Source organism: Lissotriton helveticus, chromosome 11 (genome assembly GCF_964261635.1).
Source record: "Lissotriton helveticus chromosome 11, aLisHel1.1, whole genome shotgun sequence".
Taxonomy (NCBI): domain Eukaryota; kingdom Metazoa; phylum Chordata; class Amphibia; order Caudata; family Salamandridae; genus Lissotriton; species Lissotriton helveticus.
In genome coordinates this window covers 705,281,258-705,297,196 of record NC_136072.1, presented here as the reverse complement: position 1 = coordinate 705,297,196, position 15,939 = coordinate 705,281,258, and the positions used below count along the sequence as shown (strand labels likewise).

At 44.9% G+C, this 15,939-nt stretch overlaps 1 protein-coding gene across 5 annotated transcripts in view; it reads left to right on the top strand.

Annotated features, from left to right (window-relative positions):
- ENTPD4 (ectonucleoside triphosphate diphosphohydrolase 4) overlaps positions 1-15,939 on the top strand; it is a 326,547-nt gene that overhangs the window by 166,404 nt on the left and 144,204 nt on the right. For all 5 annotated transcript variants that reach the window (XM_078666557.1, XM_078666559.1, XM_078666558.1 and 2 more), the window contains exons 9-10: positions 7,238-7,404; positions 9,359-9,683. In XM_078666557.1, coding sequence (XP_078522683.1) covers positions 7,238-7,404; positions 9,359-9,683 — 492 coding nt within the window. The remainder of the gene's footprint in view (positions 1-7,237; positions 7,405-9,358; positions 9,684-15,939) is intronic.

Sequence of the window (15,939 nt, the reverse complement as noted above, 5' to 3'; positions counted from 1 at the left end):
TTCCAACGCCGTCCAAGCCACGCCCCCCTCTGAAACGGTATTTTATCTAAGATTTTCTGATTATTACCTGGACACTCTCTTCAATCGATTTTCAGGGTCCCTTTCAATACCCTCCTATGTCCGCCCTCTCTGCCTCTCTCTCGAGTGCTGTTCTTTATTTACATGATTAGAATAACCCTTTTGTCCACCCAATCGCGGGCTCATTATCTATCTATCTATCTAATACTACTGTAACGAGCGGAACCGCTCCTAGCTCTGCTCCCAAATTTTGTCATCTCTCTACTCCCTTGGCCACTTCAGGCCAAAGGAGTAAACCACTCGGGACCGGCGTCGTTTGAATGCCAGCCCCGTACTTCTCGGGACAAGCGTCATTTGAACGCCGGCCCCGTACTTCCAACTCTGCTGCACGCGTCTCCATGACAGCGCGGCCCCTTCTGCTGCGTGACAGGGCCGCGATGGGTTTCCATGGAGACGCGATCCACGATCACTTTTACCGGCATGAATACACGGGCTAAAAACAAAGTAGAAACACGCGCTTACCACGCTGATCATCTCCGCACACCTAATCTTCTGTAATCTTCTGTAACGCTCGTTCTTCTTCCCAATAAAAAAAAAAGGAGAAAAGACAAACGCTCTAGGAGCCTCACTGATTTTAGAGAACTAGCGACAAAGACCCTTCAGTACATGGAAATAGAGATAGGACTACTTTTCTTTTAGAGGAAAGTACATTATAAAAGAACAAGAACATAATTAACAACCTGGGAAACAGAGTAAGGACTATCTTACATTAAAGGAAAGCCACTTGGCATCTGAGTTTGTTTCCATGACTACTCACCTCCATTTTGTCACCAACTTTCCTGTTTCTGACAGTTAGCTTTTACCTACCACAACTAACACATCTACTCTTTTACCATGGCTTCAGATCCTTCAAGCTCCACTATGGAAGACAAATTAGAGGGACTTATTAACAAAGCCCTGGACAAAGTGATGGGGTATTTGGACGAGACCATACATAAAAAATTAGAATTACTCGCAAAACCAGGTTGGCAACAAAAAAGAGCTCAAGGGGACTCTTCAAAGGCTATTTCTATCCAGAGAAAAAGGCAAATTTACAATAACCCTACTGATGGTGCCAAAAAGTCTAAGAGCTCCAACTCTGGTCTACTGAACTCACACTCTGGCGGTGACAATAATGATGCCTCGGGCACACGGGATGGGCAGTCTAAAGGCCCAAACCTTCCTATTCCCATCGATAGTGACGATGGATCGCAAGACGAGATAAACCTTTCTTATTCCTTAGACTTTAACTCAGATGAAGAAGAAGGTGAAATCAGAGAGAGTTTGGGTGAGGCATCTGAGGCCTCTGGGTCCAGAATGGGAATACTTGACCCCTTTGGGGAACACATGTTCGACCCTCTACTTATTAAACACCCCCTCTCGCCAGAATGGACCCTGTCACAACATATTGGCGAATATCTTTCCTTTTGGTTCCGTAAAGAAATGCCAAAAGAAGTAAGGGCTCGCCTGAGATCCGAATTTCCCCGACCCTCCCTTCCTGACAAAATTGCTTTGACCCCTGAACTAGATAGTAAAGTGGTGGCTTTCATTGCCAAGACGGGCAAGGATCCCAGGAGGGGACTAGATAAGGGCCTGAAATCCTGCCAGGACAGGCTGCTAGACATCACGGGTCCACTCACTAAAATGTTCGAGCTGGCGGAAGGAGCGTATCATCCTGGACCCCTCCCTCTCGATGACCAGACAAGTCAACGCCGTCTCCTCATCGTGCTTCAACACCCTGCATATGCTTCGCAAGATCTTCCGCTGGATCCCGACCGAGACCAGGAAGACTGTCACCCAGGCACTCGTCACCAGCCGACTGGACTACGGAAACGCCCTCTACGCCGGAACCACAGCCAAGCTACAGAAAAGACTCCAGCGCATCCAGAACGCCTCCGCCCGACTCATCCTGGATGTCCCCCGACGCAGCCACATCTCCAGCCACCTGAGGAACCTGCACTGGCTCCCCGTCGACAAGAGGATCACGTTCCGGCTCCTCACCCACGCACACAAGTCTCTCCACGACCTGGGCCCCAAGTACCTCAACGACCGCCTGACCTTCTACACGCCCACCCGCCAGCTACGGTCCACCAGCCTCGCCGCCGTACCACGCATCCGTAGAGCCACCGCCGGAGGAAGATCCTTCTCTTACCTGGCTGCCAAGACTTGGAACTCCCTCCCCATCCACCTTCAGCTGACCCAGGACCATCTCGCCTTCAGGAAACAACTCAAGACCTGGCTGCTTGAGCAGTAGTATACCCCTCCCCCCAAGCGCCTTGAGACCCTCCCGGGTGAGTAGTGCGCTATACAAATGGCATGCTTGATTGATTGATGTATCTGATACTCCCATCGACCCAAGAGAACTGCCCCAATGGGCACAAAGGGCGATCTGCCTCCTAGGCAACGCGAATACCGCACTTTCTAATGAAAGACGTAAGAGCGTACTCTTAAAGATCGACCCGAAATTGACCGAACTTGCCACAAAAGAAGGGGGTGCATCATCTCAAGGCCTTCTCTTCGGAGAAGACTTTATCAAGGAAATGGCAAAGTACGTGGGAGCTTTTAACTCCATCCAGAAGTCCCAAAAAGATATCAAGAGGGTTTTTAATAACTGAGTTTTTTCACGGGCCGGGAGGATGCGGGGTCGATTCCCCGGCCGTGGAAATTCTTCATCAAGACCCTTTGGAGGACGTGGAGGAAGATCCTTTCAGTCCGGATATGGGTACCAGTCATCCTTCTTTCCCCAGAGACAAAGGTTCAGAGGAAGAGGCTTCAGAGGTGAAAGGAGAGGAAGAAGCTTCTCTACCGGTAAGAACCTCCAAAGACCTTTCAGATACCCCTATAAAGGTGGGCGGGAGACTAGCCCTTTTCTCTGGGAACTGGACTATGGTGAGTCAGGACCCTTGGGTACTAGACACCGTGAGGGGATACAAAATAGAGTTTATCGACTCTCCTGTCCAAAGAACTCTCCCACAAGAAATACGTTTCTCACAGAAAGACTCCGCTTTAGTATCCCAAGAAGTCAAAGACCTTTTTTTAAAGGGTGCAATTCGGGAGGGAGAAGAGATTGGCTTTGTCAGCAACGTCTTTCTGGTATAGAAGAAAGACAAAAAAATGAGACCCGTCATAAATCTCAAAGAGCTAAACCAGTGGGTTATCTACCGCCATTTCAAAATGGAGGGAATTCACCTTCTCAGAGATGTATTGAGAAAGGGCGACTGGCTTACTCGCCTGGATGTCAAAGACGCGTATCTTACAATCCCGATCTGGCCCCCTCACCAGAAATTCCTCCAATTCTTCTGGGAGGGCAAACTTTGGCAGTTTTGCAGCCTCCCATTCGGTCTCTCATTGGCCCCTTGGTGCTTCACCAAGGTACTCCACCCGATAGCAGGATGGTTAAGAAACAAAGGGGTCAGACTAATTCTATACTTAGACGACATCTTGATAATGGCCTAATCCAGAGAAGTCGCTTCACAACACACTACCCTCGCAATAAATCTTCTGGAACACCTAGGTTTTGTGATAAACACAAAGAAATCCTCTACGTCTCCAACCCAGGTCACTCAGTTCTTGGGTTTTTCGGTGGATACTCTCCAAGTGGAATTGAAACTGCCCGGAGACAAGCTCAGGAAACTCAGAAAAGTACTAAGGAAAGCACTAAAAATTTGCACCTTTCCTCTAAAGTCCTTAGCAAGAATACTGGGCCTACTGTCCTCAACTATCTAAGCGATATATCCGGGTCCCCTACATTATCAGGCACTACAGAGACTCAAGGCCAAGGCCCTCAGGGTAAATTCATCTTATTCTCAAATGGTTTGCCTGGACACAGATTCCAGGAAAGAGATAATTTGGTGGTTGAAGAATGCAGAAGCCTGGAACGGCAGAGCAATCTTCGGAGAAGAACCGGACCTAGTTATTCACTCGGACGCGAGCCTAGAGGGTTGGGGCGCAACGTGCGGCAATTCCTCAACAGGGGGACTTTGGACCCCACAGGAGAAGAACCTGCACATCAACTGCCTGGAACTTCTGGCGGGATCCTTTGCTATCCAGAGCTTCACCAAAGACCTGATGAAATGCTCAGTCATGCTTCTTATGGACAATGTATCCGCAGTGAGATACGTGAACAAAATGGGAGGCCCTCATTCGAAAGGCCTCTCGGACTTGGGCAAGAGTTTTGGGACTTACTGCCTCAACAAATGCATCTCGGTTCTTGCCGAACATATTCCGGGGCTGAACAATGGGGTAGCAGACTAGTTCTCCAGGAACTTTGTAGATTCAAGCAACTGGAGACTAGACAGGAAAGTTTTTCTTGCGATTCAATCTCGCTGGGATCCCTTCGGAATAGACCTTTTTGCGGACCGTCTCAATTCTCAACTACCCAAGTTTTTCAGCTGGAGGCCGGACCCTCTGGCCTTGGGAATAGACGCATTTTTTCAGAACTGGCTTGGTCTGAGACCCTATGCATTCCCACCTTTTGCAATGCTCCCACGCCTCCTCGTTCAGATACGGAAGAACAGAGAATCTGTAGTAGTAATAATCCCTCTCTGGAAATCTCAGGCATGGTTCCCCATCCTTCTAGAAATGAGTGTGGATTTTCCAATCCTCATCCCCACTTTCGAGGAATTACTGACAGGACCTCACGGGGAGTGCCACCCACTAGTTCTTCAGGGCATCCTGGGTCTGATGGCCTGGAAGATTTCAGGAGACAGTGGCAGATCCCAGGACTTTCGGAGGGCGCTTTCAGACTCATGTCAGAATCATGGGCCCCTGGTACCAGAAAAGCCTATAGATGGGCTTGGCGTAAATGGGTTTGCTGGTGCCTTCGGGGTTACGATCCCATTTCAGCTGATGTAGTTCAAGTTATTAATTTCTTGACAGAAATTTTCGCTTCGGGTCTAGCTTATCGTACCGTTAACGTTTATAGATCGGCAATTGCAGCAGGTCACTGCTTGCAAGATGGTACCTCCGTAGGCCAAAACCTTTTGACCAAAAAACTTATGAGGAGTATGCGTGTTTTAAATCCTCCTCAACCTAAGTACTCTGCTCTCTGGGACGTGAGAGATGTTCTCAGACTTGTTTCCTCTTGGGGCGAGAACTCTTCTCTCTCTTTAAAAAAACTGTCCTATAAATTGACTGTTTTACTGTGCCTCGTTTCCTTCAGACGTACTTCAGACGTAAAGGCCTTAGATCTCTCTAGTAGGGCTTTTCAACCTGAAGGTGTTTGCTTTTTCATTAAAAGACGGACTAAAACTATGTCAACATCTGTTTTTTTTATCCCTTTTTCCCTCAGAATGAAATCTTGTGTGTGGTGCGTTGCCTGTTGGAGTATGAGAGAAGGACTTTAGGTCTAAGAGGTTCTGTAGATCAACTGATCATTTCCCATAAGTATCCTCATAGAGCAGTTTCCTCTCCCACCTTAGCTAGATGGGTTAAGGACGTCATGAAAGAAGCTGGGATCGATGTTTCAATTTTTGGCGCTCATTCTCTTAGAGGTGCTTCAGCTTCAAAGGCTTTTATTTTGGGGGGTGGCCTGCAAGATATCCTTAGGGCTGCGGATTGGTCGAACGAATGTATTTTCAAAAGATGTTACTTTTAAACCTGTATCAAATGTAATTGATAATGTTTTGAACACACTTTGAACTTGCATAATATTGACCTCCGTGTCATGCCATAAAATTTAGATTTTTCACAGCCTGCTGGGCAGAAAAACTGGATTTTATTAAAGACACGGAGGCTAAGATTATCCCACCTCTTTTGCTCCCACCCTGGGATGTGATTTTTTTTCTCTTATCCTTGTTATTTCTATTTTGCAGATTAATTTCTCCACAAGCTTGCTGCGATGTCTTCAAGTTCTATGGCTTCAAGTTTATTCCTTCAATGTTCTTTAAGTTATTTGTATAAGTTATCTTGTTCGCTGCACAAAGAAGGAAGACCACTATGTGCACATGGACTATATACCTATCTGGAATGTTTATTATAGTTCTAGAACCTTTCATGGTTGCTGCTGTGAGCTAAGCAATAAAGGAGATTGCATAATCTTAGCCTCCGTGTCTTTAATAAAATCCAGATTTTCTGCCCAGTAGGCTGTGAAAAATCTAAATTGTTCTCGTGAACAAGGACCAACTAAGATTATTAAAAGGCCATTGCCGTAATAATACTATAAATACATACTAAAAGTCTGCAGCAACATATTACACAAATGCGAAGATAAGTCATACTCATACGCATATTGGTGCATTAAAAATTTTGAGAATTATTAAAACCAGGTTGCAATGTTAAGAATCAGTCTCGCAGGCAGATTTTGCCCCAAGCAAGATTAATGAAACCCTGGACATTGACAAAACACCATTCTCTATGCCTGTTGTATACTGAACTCCTTTCAGAAATGCTAAATCACCAGAAAAGTGGCTGCACACAGAAGCAGCTCAGATGCCATTTCAGCATATTACAACTAAGAGTACCAAAGATTCAAGCACTTTTCATTCAATTGAGATCACTTTTTTCATAAGGAGAAGTGAAGTGATAATTTAATAGTTGCAATCCCTTTTGCAGTTATGCCTCCTTTTTTCAGTTGTCTGCAATCGAACCCATTCACTTTATTTTTTTTAAAGATTATCATGTCCTGAAACTGCAAACTTAACATCTCATCATATTCACTTACAAATTAAAAAACTGAATTAAACTATTTTGGCATGTATGGCCTAAAAGCATTGTGTGACATTTGCTTTTGTCACATATTTTTACTGCCACTTGTCCAGTTCCCTTCCAGTATCATGTTATTACTGAACTGTGAGACATGGCAGGAAGCTGTCTGAATACCAACGCACAGTCAAATGAAAAACATTTTGCTAGCTGATACAGATTTCTTGGTAAAATGTGCTTTTTAATCTAAGGACCATGCTTTGTATTATGTTCCTTTCTTTAATATTCTTAGGAACATTTTAACCTGTCCTAAAGTAACCGATCACAGTCTATTGACTGCACAAGCCTGGAGTTAACAATAATAGTCTTAGGTGGAGAATGGACATTTTGCACATATAGATTTTATTAATGCACTCCAGAAAGGGGTTGAAATATAAATTACAGGCATATTTGGCCGATAAGGATCGAGTGTTATGAAGGAATGGAGTGTGCCTGTTACATTGTTTTGTAACATCTGCTTATCTTTTGGTTACTACAGGAAGAAGTGGCAAAAAATCTGCTTGCTGAGTTTAACCTAGGCTGTGATGCCCATCAGACAGAGCATGTCTACCGGGTTTATGTGGCTACGTTCTTAGGCTTCGGTGGCAATGCTGCAAGACAGAGATATGAAGAATACATTTTTACCAACACAATGCAGAGAAACCGGTAGAGTACAACTTTATCTTTGTTGCTTATCTAGGCCACACTGTGGGACTCAACTTGGGCAAGCACATAATATAGTTGGTGATTGGTGGTGTGAGTTTGTATTTTTTTAGTGGTTAGTAATGTTTAGATTGCAAAATAAGAAAGCATCTACTAAAAGTCAGCAAAGGAATTTCACCGGTGCTCCATAAGTGCAAAGGATTTAAGTGCACCAGAAAATGTGTGAGCGTCAATTAACAGAAATGTTCAATCACATAGTAATGAAGAGAACACCTAGACAACTGTGCTACATTTATTGACTGATTCAGCTATTGTTTTGATAATATGATTTGAAGGCCAGGATTTAATGGTGTCCACCTGGGGAAGATGGCCTTGGTAAGCAGGTCACAGAAACTCTGATTAGTCCTTTATGGGCTCCTTCTCTCTATACATTTGTATACAAATGCGCATAAATGACTGGGGGGACTTTTTCAAGTGTCCAAGGGCAGATTGGGGTTACTGGACTCAGATTGTGCGATCAAAGACTTTTACCACTGGTGGTTTTACTATTGAATCCTAAAATAAGCACCAAGTAGTTCCATATAGCACTTACCCTCTGGGGGGTGAAGTAGAGCAGCAGAAACATTACTCTGGCAGGTCGTGTGAGGTCAAAACTCAGTGCACAATAATTCAACCATTTGAAATCAATAACTCAATGTCCAGTCAACGTTTAGTGTTGGATAAATAGGTACTTTACCCACACACTTAGTGCAATACCACACATAGTACTATTGAAGGTAGTTAGTTATACTGGGGATATTGGTACAGTTCAGGTGTTGGTGGATAAATAGCCTTGGCTATTCTCCTGGAACAACTTCTTTGGTATTGTTTATGAAGCAATTTGTGATCAGCCCATGTTTTCTTGGTGGTCTCTGGGGAAGGCTGACTTGGTTGTGGGAGCTAGGCTATCTTAGAGATGGTGTCTTAGCTATGCTGCCTTTTGGCGTTCTGTTTCCGATAACTTTTTAAACTAGACACAATGCAACGTCCTTGCAATATTAACCTTATAATACCTGCCTTGCAGCATAAGCCTTATAATAATATCTGACCGTTATATACGTGGTAACCAAACTGTGACAACACTCAAAAACATGTCAATTTACTGCAACCATGTTGCATGCTGTTAAAATGTTCTTTCTCCTGTGATATATAAAAAATGCTCTAACTCCACTGTTACTGCTATATAGTTTAAACCTGCAAGGTCACAGAGTGAGTTTGAAAAAATTAAATGTGTGTGTGTCGAAGTACATACTTAAATAAAAGAAATCATTGGTATGTTGTGTGTGTGCAATTGTAAACACAGTTCAGTCATGAAAAAGCTTTACAGGGCGCAGGTAAACAAGCTTCTGAAAATGTGCACTTTCCTTCATATCACCCAAAGATCCCCTGTATTAAGCAATATATTGTGTGATTTCACAAAGTGAGCATACTTATTTTTTGTGCAATTAAAACAAAGTGTTGGCTTCCCAAATCCAGTTCTGAAATTATTGTTAGTATTTGTATTGGTGGAGAGCTTTAAATGGTGACATGCTTATTCTATTAGTTATTCACCCACCAAGACATACAAATATGTTTTAAGGTCCATGACTTTTGTTAGTTAGTTCTAATGATTGCTAGTGAGTATAACTTTGTATTCTCGAATAAGGCAGTAGTTTTTGTGGGTCTTGTAACACAGTCACATCAATTTATTATCTGGACTGTTTATAAAAAACAATGTTTCCTTATACTACTCTATAAAGAATATCTGCCCAGACCTCTAATACTGTTTGTTGGATTTTTACAATGCAGAGTACCCCTTCTAATAGCTTGATAGACAATGAGTAAATTCGGACATAGGATAGTATCAACACGTTTCTTCCCAAAGCAATGTTAGTGTTTGTTTTGTAGAAGTAATTTTTACTGTCCTTCTTCCATGCAGATTGCTGGCGAAGCAAGTTGGCAAGTCTTTTGACATCCCCTACCTAGACCCATGCCTGCCCTTGGATGCAGAAAATAAAATCAAGCTCAATGGGGAGACCATGTACCTACGGGGTACTGGAGACTTCAGCCAATGTCGGGAGGTTATTCAGCCATTCATGAACAGGACCACTGAAACACAAACATCATTAAATGGAGTCTACCAGCCCCCAGTGCTGTATGAGAACAGCGAGTTCTATGGTTTCTCAGAGTTCTTTTATTGTACTGAAGATGTATTGCGCATGGGAGGTGATTACAATGCAGCCAAATTTACTAAGGCTGCAAAAGTGAGTATTTGAAATTATTTAATACACTCTTTAAAAAGTATAGAATAATCTATGCATTTGATGCTTGAGTCACCCTAGTCAGTGTCTGCATGCAGTCTTCATTTATATCCTTAATTTATAATTCCCGAATTCTGCATTTTCGCACATATGGAATATGTTGATGGGGCCCTTGCTTTGGGGATGTTCGTAATTGATGTAACATATGAAACCTTGGTGCAACTTGTTTTTTGTTTGTCTTGTCTTTAAGTATGGTTGGGTATGTAACATTTCGTTTATTGTAAACTATTAATTCTTAAATCTTTTAGGACTGCAGCATAGTATAAACTGCAGACATTTATAAGAAACATGCTTTTATTCATGTGGCCCCGGAAAGTACATAACTTGTTCGAGGATAGATCTACAATCTGATCCTTTCTCGTTTTCATCTCTTTACTGATTATCTGACAAGAGGTTTTGGAAATCTTTAACCTTACCATATTTGAAGATTGATGTAGTAAAATCATTAGGCAGTGAATCAGTTGAAAAGTTATGCTTACTACTTTATTGCTGAAGGGTATAGTTTTAGTTGCCTCGTTAACTTGTGTAAATATCATAAGGCCAGCCATTACACAATGGCTATTGCAAGATTTCTAGCCTACTCACCTAAGGTTTTGAATTTTGTACATGTTAATATTTGCTGGTAATTTAATCTGAGGTTCTATCCTTCAAATCACATATTAGTTGCACTCAAGAATGTGGTTAGCAAGTAGTTCTACCTGGTCATTAGTGCTCTAGTGCCATTCACAACGCGCAAAAAATTGGAAAATGTCACATCTATTGACATACAAGTGCAAGGATTATTTTTAGGTCTCGGTAACGAGAACTATTGTCGCCGAGTAAGCTCGCAAGGAAGTACAGAGCGGTGCACGAGCCGACCAGGGTCTGTGGACGCGCACACACAAAGGCAGGCAGGCAGGCACACACCAGACACACACACAGACAGACACACGCACGCACACACACACACACACACACACCCTCCCTCTCTGCCCACTCCCTCTCTGCCGCCCCCCCCCTCTACCCCCACTCACCGGGCTCTTTCCCTCCGCAGCGGGTCAGTCATGGCAGCAGGCAGACTCGGTGTCTTCTCCGGCGATCTTCAGATGATGTGCACGCTCACGCTGCGTCTCCTGCGCGCCCACCACGCTGTTTCGCGCCCGTTGATCCTCAGCTTGTGATTACTACTCCTTCTAACCCGGATTCTAAATGACTATTTCTTGGTTCTCTAACTCCACTCTGTTGATTCGTAACAAACTGATATTCAGCACATTTCACAGTCTCGCTTTTGCTTCTCATAAATACAATACGATTATTTTAAGCAATCTACCCTTCTTTTGGTTCTGTGCCTATTATGCTTCGGACTATAGAGTTTTAGATAGTGTGGTGGAAGATTCCATGATATCAGTGGTGTGCACAGTGCAGAGTGAGTGTGCAGAGTGCAGAGTAGTGAGTGCAGAGTAGTGAGTGCAGAGTAGTGAGTGCAGAGTAGTGAGTGCAGAGTAGTGAGTGCAGAGTAGTGAGTGCAGAGTAGTGAGTGCAGAGTAGTGAGTGCAGAGTAGTGAGTGCAGAGTAGTGAGTGCAGAGTAGTGAGTGCAGAGTAGTGGGTGCAGAGTAGTGGGTGCAGAGTGAGTGGGCAGAGAGAGTGTGCAGAGTGTGTGCAGAGTAGTGAGTGCAGAGTGAGTGTGCAGAGTAGTGAGTGCAGAGGAGTGAGTGCAGAGGAGTGTGCGCAGAGTAGTGAGTGCGCAGAGTCGTGAGTGCGCAGAGTAGTGAGTGCAGAGTGCAGAGTAGTGAGTAGTGGGTGCAGAGTAGTGAGTAGTGAGTGCAGAGTAGTGAGTAGTGAGTGCAGAGTAGTGAGTAGTGAGTGCAGAGTAGTGATTAGTGAGTGCAGAGTAGTGAGTGCAGAGTAGTGAGTAGTGAGTGCAGAGTAGTGAGTAGTGAGTGCAGAGTAGTGAGTGCAGAGTAGTGAGTGCAGAGTAGTGAGTGCAGAGTAGTGAGTGCAGAGTAGTGAGTGCAGAGTAGTGAGTGCAGAGTAGTGAGTGCAGAGTAGTGAGTGCAGAGTAGTGAGTGCAGAGTAGTGAGTGCAGAGTAGTGAGTAGTGAGTGCAGAGTAGTGAGTGCAGAGTAGTGAGTGCAGAGTAGTGAGTGCAGAGTAGTGAGTGCAGAGTAGTGAGTGCAGAGTAGTGAGAGTGAGTGCAGAGTAGTGAGAGTGAGTGCAGAGTAGTGAGAGTGAGTGCAGAGTAGTGAGAGTGAGTGCAGAGTAGTGAGTGCAGAGTAGTGAGTGCAGAGTAGTGAGTGCAGAGTAGTGAGTAGTGAGTGCAGAGTAGTGAGTGCAGAGTAGTGAGTGCAGAGTAGTGAGTGCAGAGTAGTGAGTGCAGAGTAGTGAGTGCAGAGTAGTGAGTAGTGAGTGCAGAGTAGTGAGTGCAGAGTAGTGAGTAGTGAGTGCAGAGTAGTGAGTAGTGAGTGCAGAGTAGTGAGTGCAGAGTAGTGAGTGCAGAGTAGTGAGTGCAGAGTAGTGAGTGCAGAGTAGTGAGTGCAGAGTAGTGAGTGCAGAGTAGTGAGTGCAGAGTAGTGGGTGCAGAGTGAGTGGGCAGAGAGAGTGTGCAGAGTGTGTGCAGAGTAGTGAGTGCAGAGTGAGTGTGCAGAGTAGTGAGTGCAGAGTAGTGAGTGCAGAATGCAGAGTAGTGAGTGCAGAGTAGTGAGTGCAGAATGCAGAGTAGTGAGTGCAGAATGCAGAGTAGTGAGTGCAGAGTAGTGAGTGCAGAGTAGTGAGTGCAGAGTAGTGAGTGCAGAGTAGTGAGTGCAGAGTAGTGAGTGCAGAGTAGTGAGTGCAGAGTAGTGAGTGCAGAGTAGTGAGTTCAGAGTAGTGAGTGCAGAGTAGTGAGAGTGAGTGCAGAGTAGTGAGAGTGAGTGCAGAGTAGTGAGAGTGAGTGCAGAGTAGTGAGAGTGAGTGCAGAGTAGTGAGAGTGAGTGCAGAGTAGTGAGAGTGAGTGCAGAGTAGTGAGAGTGAGTGCAGAGTAGTGAGTGCAGAGTAGTGAGTAGTGAGTGCAGAGTGGTGAGTGCAGAGTGCAGAGTAGTGAGTGCAGAGTGGTGAGTGCAGAGTGCAGAGTGCAGAGTAGTGAGTGCAGAGTAGTGAGTGCAGAGTAGTGAGTGCAGAGTAGTGAGTGCAGAGTAGTGAGTGCAGAGTAGTGAGTGCAGAGTAGTGAGTGCAGAGTAGTGAGTGCAGAGTAGTGAGTGCAGAGTGCAGAGTAGTGAGTGCAGAGTGCAGAGTAGTGAGTGCAGAGTGCAGAGTAGTGAGTGCAGAGTAGTGAGTGCAGAGTGCAGTGCAGTGCAGGTGTGTGCAGTGCAGGTGTGTGCAGTGCAGTGCAGTGCAGTGCAGGTGAGTGCAGTGCAGTGCAGGTGAGTGCAGTGCAGTGCAGGTGAGTGCAGTGCAGTGCAGGTGAGTGCAGTGCAGGTGAGTGCAGTGCAGGTGAGTGCAGTGCAGGTGAGTGCAGTGCAGGTGAGTGCAGTGCAGGTGAGTGCAGTGCAGGCGAGTGCAGTGCAAGCGAGTGCAGTGCAGGTGAGTGCAGTGCAGTGCAGGTGAGTGCAGTGCAGGTGAGTGCAGTGCAGGTGAGTGCAGTGCAGGTGAGTGCAGTGCAGGTGAGTGCAGTGCAGGTGAGTGCAGTGCAGTGCAGTGCAGGTGAGTGCAGTGGAGTGCAGGTGAGTGCAGTGCAGGTGAGTGCAGTGCAGTGCAGGTGAGTGCAGTGCAGTGCAGGTGAGTGCAGTGCAGTGCAGGTGAGTGCAGTGCAGTGCAGGTGAGTGCAGTGCAGTGCAGGTGAGTGCAGTGCAGGTGAGTGCAGTGCAGGTGAGTGCAGTGCAGGTGAGTGCAGTGCAGTGCAGGTGAGTGCAGTGCAGTGCAGGTGAGTGCAGTGCAGGTGAGTGCAGTGCAGGTGAGTGCAGTGCAGGTGAGTGCAGTGCAGGTGAGTGCAGTGCAGGTGAGTGCAGTGCAGTGCAGGTGAGTGCAGTGCAGGCGAATGCAGTGCGTGCAGTGCAGGTGAGTGCAGTGCAGGTGAGTGCAGTGCAGGTGAGTGCAGTGCAGTGCAGTGCAGGTGAGTGCAGTGCAGGTGAGTGCAGTGCAGGTGAGTGCAGTGCAGTGCAGGTGAGTGCAGTGCAGTGCAGGTGAGTTCAGTGCAGTGCAGGTGAGTGCAGTGCAGTGCAGGTGAGTTCAGTGCAGTGCAGGTGAGTGCAGTGCAGTGCAGGTGAGTGCAGTGCAGGTGAGTGCAGTGCAGGTGAGTGCAGTGCAGGTGAGTGCAGTGCAGTGCAAGTGAGTGCAGTGCAGGTGAGTGCAGTGCAGTGCAAGTGAGTGCAGTGCAGGTGAGTGCAGTGCAGGTGAGTGCAGGTGAGTGCAGTGCAGGTGAGTGCAGTGCAGGTGAGTGCAGTGCAGTGCAGTGCAGGTGAGTGCAGTGCAGGTGAGTGCAGTGCAGGTGAGTGCAGTAGAGGTGAGTGCAGTGCAGTGCAGGTGAGTGCAGTGCAGTGCAGGTGAGTGCAGTGCAGTGCAGGTGAGTGCAGTGCAGGTGAGTGCAGTTGAGTGCAGTGCAGTGCAGGTGAGTGCAGTTGAGTGCAGTGCAGTGCAGTTGAGTGCAGTGCAGGTGAGTGCAGTGCAGTGCTGGTGAGTGCAGTTGAGTGCAGTGCAGGTGAGTGCAGTTGAGTGCAGTGCAGGTGAGTGCAGTTGAGTGCAGAGTGGTGTGTATTGACAATGTAAATGACAATGCCATTTATTTATGATTTAAAGAAAAAAAAAATGTCATGAGCAATGCCAATAGCTCTACCTTTAATGATGCCGAGACCATTGCATTGTAAATGCTTGTTTTATTTTACTTCCATGCATATTCTAATTGCTGTTTAGTTACTCAATTAAATTTTGGGTGGTTTTGTTCTTTCTTTCTGCTAGTGGCTGGTTGTCAAAAAGTAATGTTTATTTGTTCAGTGGGAATTTCCAAGAGATGGAGTTAACATTTTAGGAAAATATACTGTAGTATATGGTTATTGTTTGAAATGACGCGCGGGAACGCACGCGCGTCATTCACAAACAATAAGCATCGTGTAATGGTTTGAATGTGTGTATGTCACGCGTTGTGTTCGCGTGCGGTGTGTATGTAGATTTATGCCACGTGTCTGTATGTTGTTCTTTGAATGTAGTAGCGAGCATGAAGGTTAGTGTCGCGTGTCTGTGTTGTTGCTTGAATGTGAATGTGTTTCTTAAATAGGATTGCCGAGCGGTTAAACGGCATTCAAATTGTACGCTGATCATCTGGCTGCACATTAAAGGATCTGCTTACCGATTTAATTGGATTTCGTTTTCATTGTTATTCTGGAGAGTTTCCTTGGCTTACATTACACTGGCGACGATCAGGAACACGTTTCCATGCGTGCAACGAGTACATTGTCAGAAGAATTTCATTCTTTTTCCACAAAACGTTCCCATTGGTTGTTTCACTCGGAAATTTTTACATTGGCATTTTCTATTGGATGCTTCATAATGTTTCTCATTGGATAATACAAAAGAAGATTTATAAGAGCTTCTTCTATTGGTTACTGTTTGGTATCATCGTTTTTTAAAAAAAAAAAGAAAAAAAAAAAAGAAACACTTTATTCCTTCAATTGACTTGAGGATTGTGAACAAGTGGAATATATCTGCCTTGAGGAGTATTTACAAGAAGGAAATTAACAGTAAGTGACTTCTGTGATTCGCACACACAGTTGTGAGTCACAAACATATCAATTGTAAAATATTTATTTACATTCACTGTTTAAATCGTTTATTCATTAACTATGACTGGGATTCAACCCCCTCCTTCATTTTTAGCCAGTAAGGGCGATCCTCCTATTGAATGGGACATTTGGGAACCTATGTTTTTAGCATATGTGGAAGTTTTAGAGGAAGAAGATTGTACAGCAGAAAGGAAATTAGCTTTATTAAAGCACTGTCTTGGTGGAATAGCACTTAAAGAATTTAAAAATCTACCTCCTTTAAGTGACACTTCTAATTTGAATGTATATCAGATTGCTACTAAACAATTCGCTATTAGATATGGAAAAAAAATTAATATGGTCATGGAAAGATTTAAATTTTACTCAAGAAAACAACAAACAGATGAGTCTATTGATAACTATGTATCTACATTGAGAGCATTAGCAGTCACATGTGATTTCGAACATATAAATTACGATCAAGTTTTAAG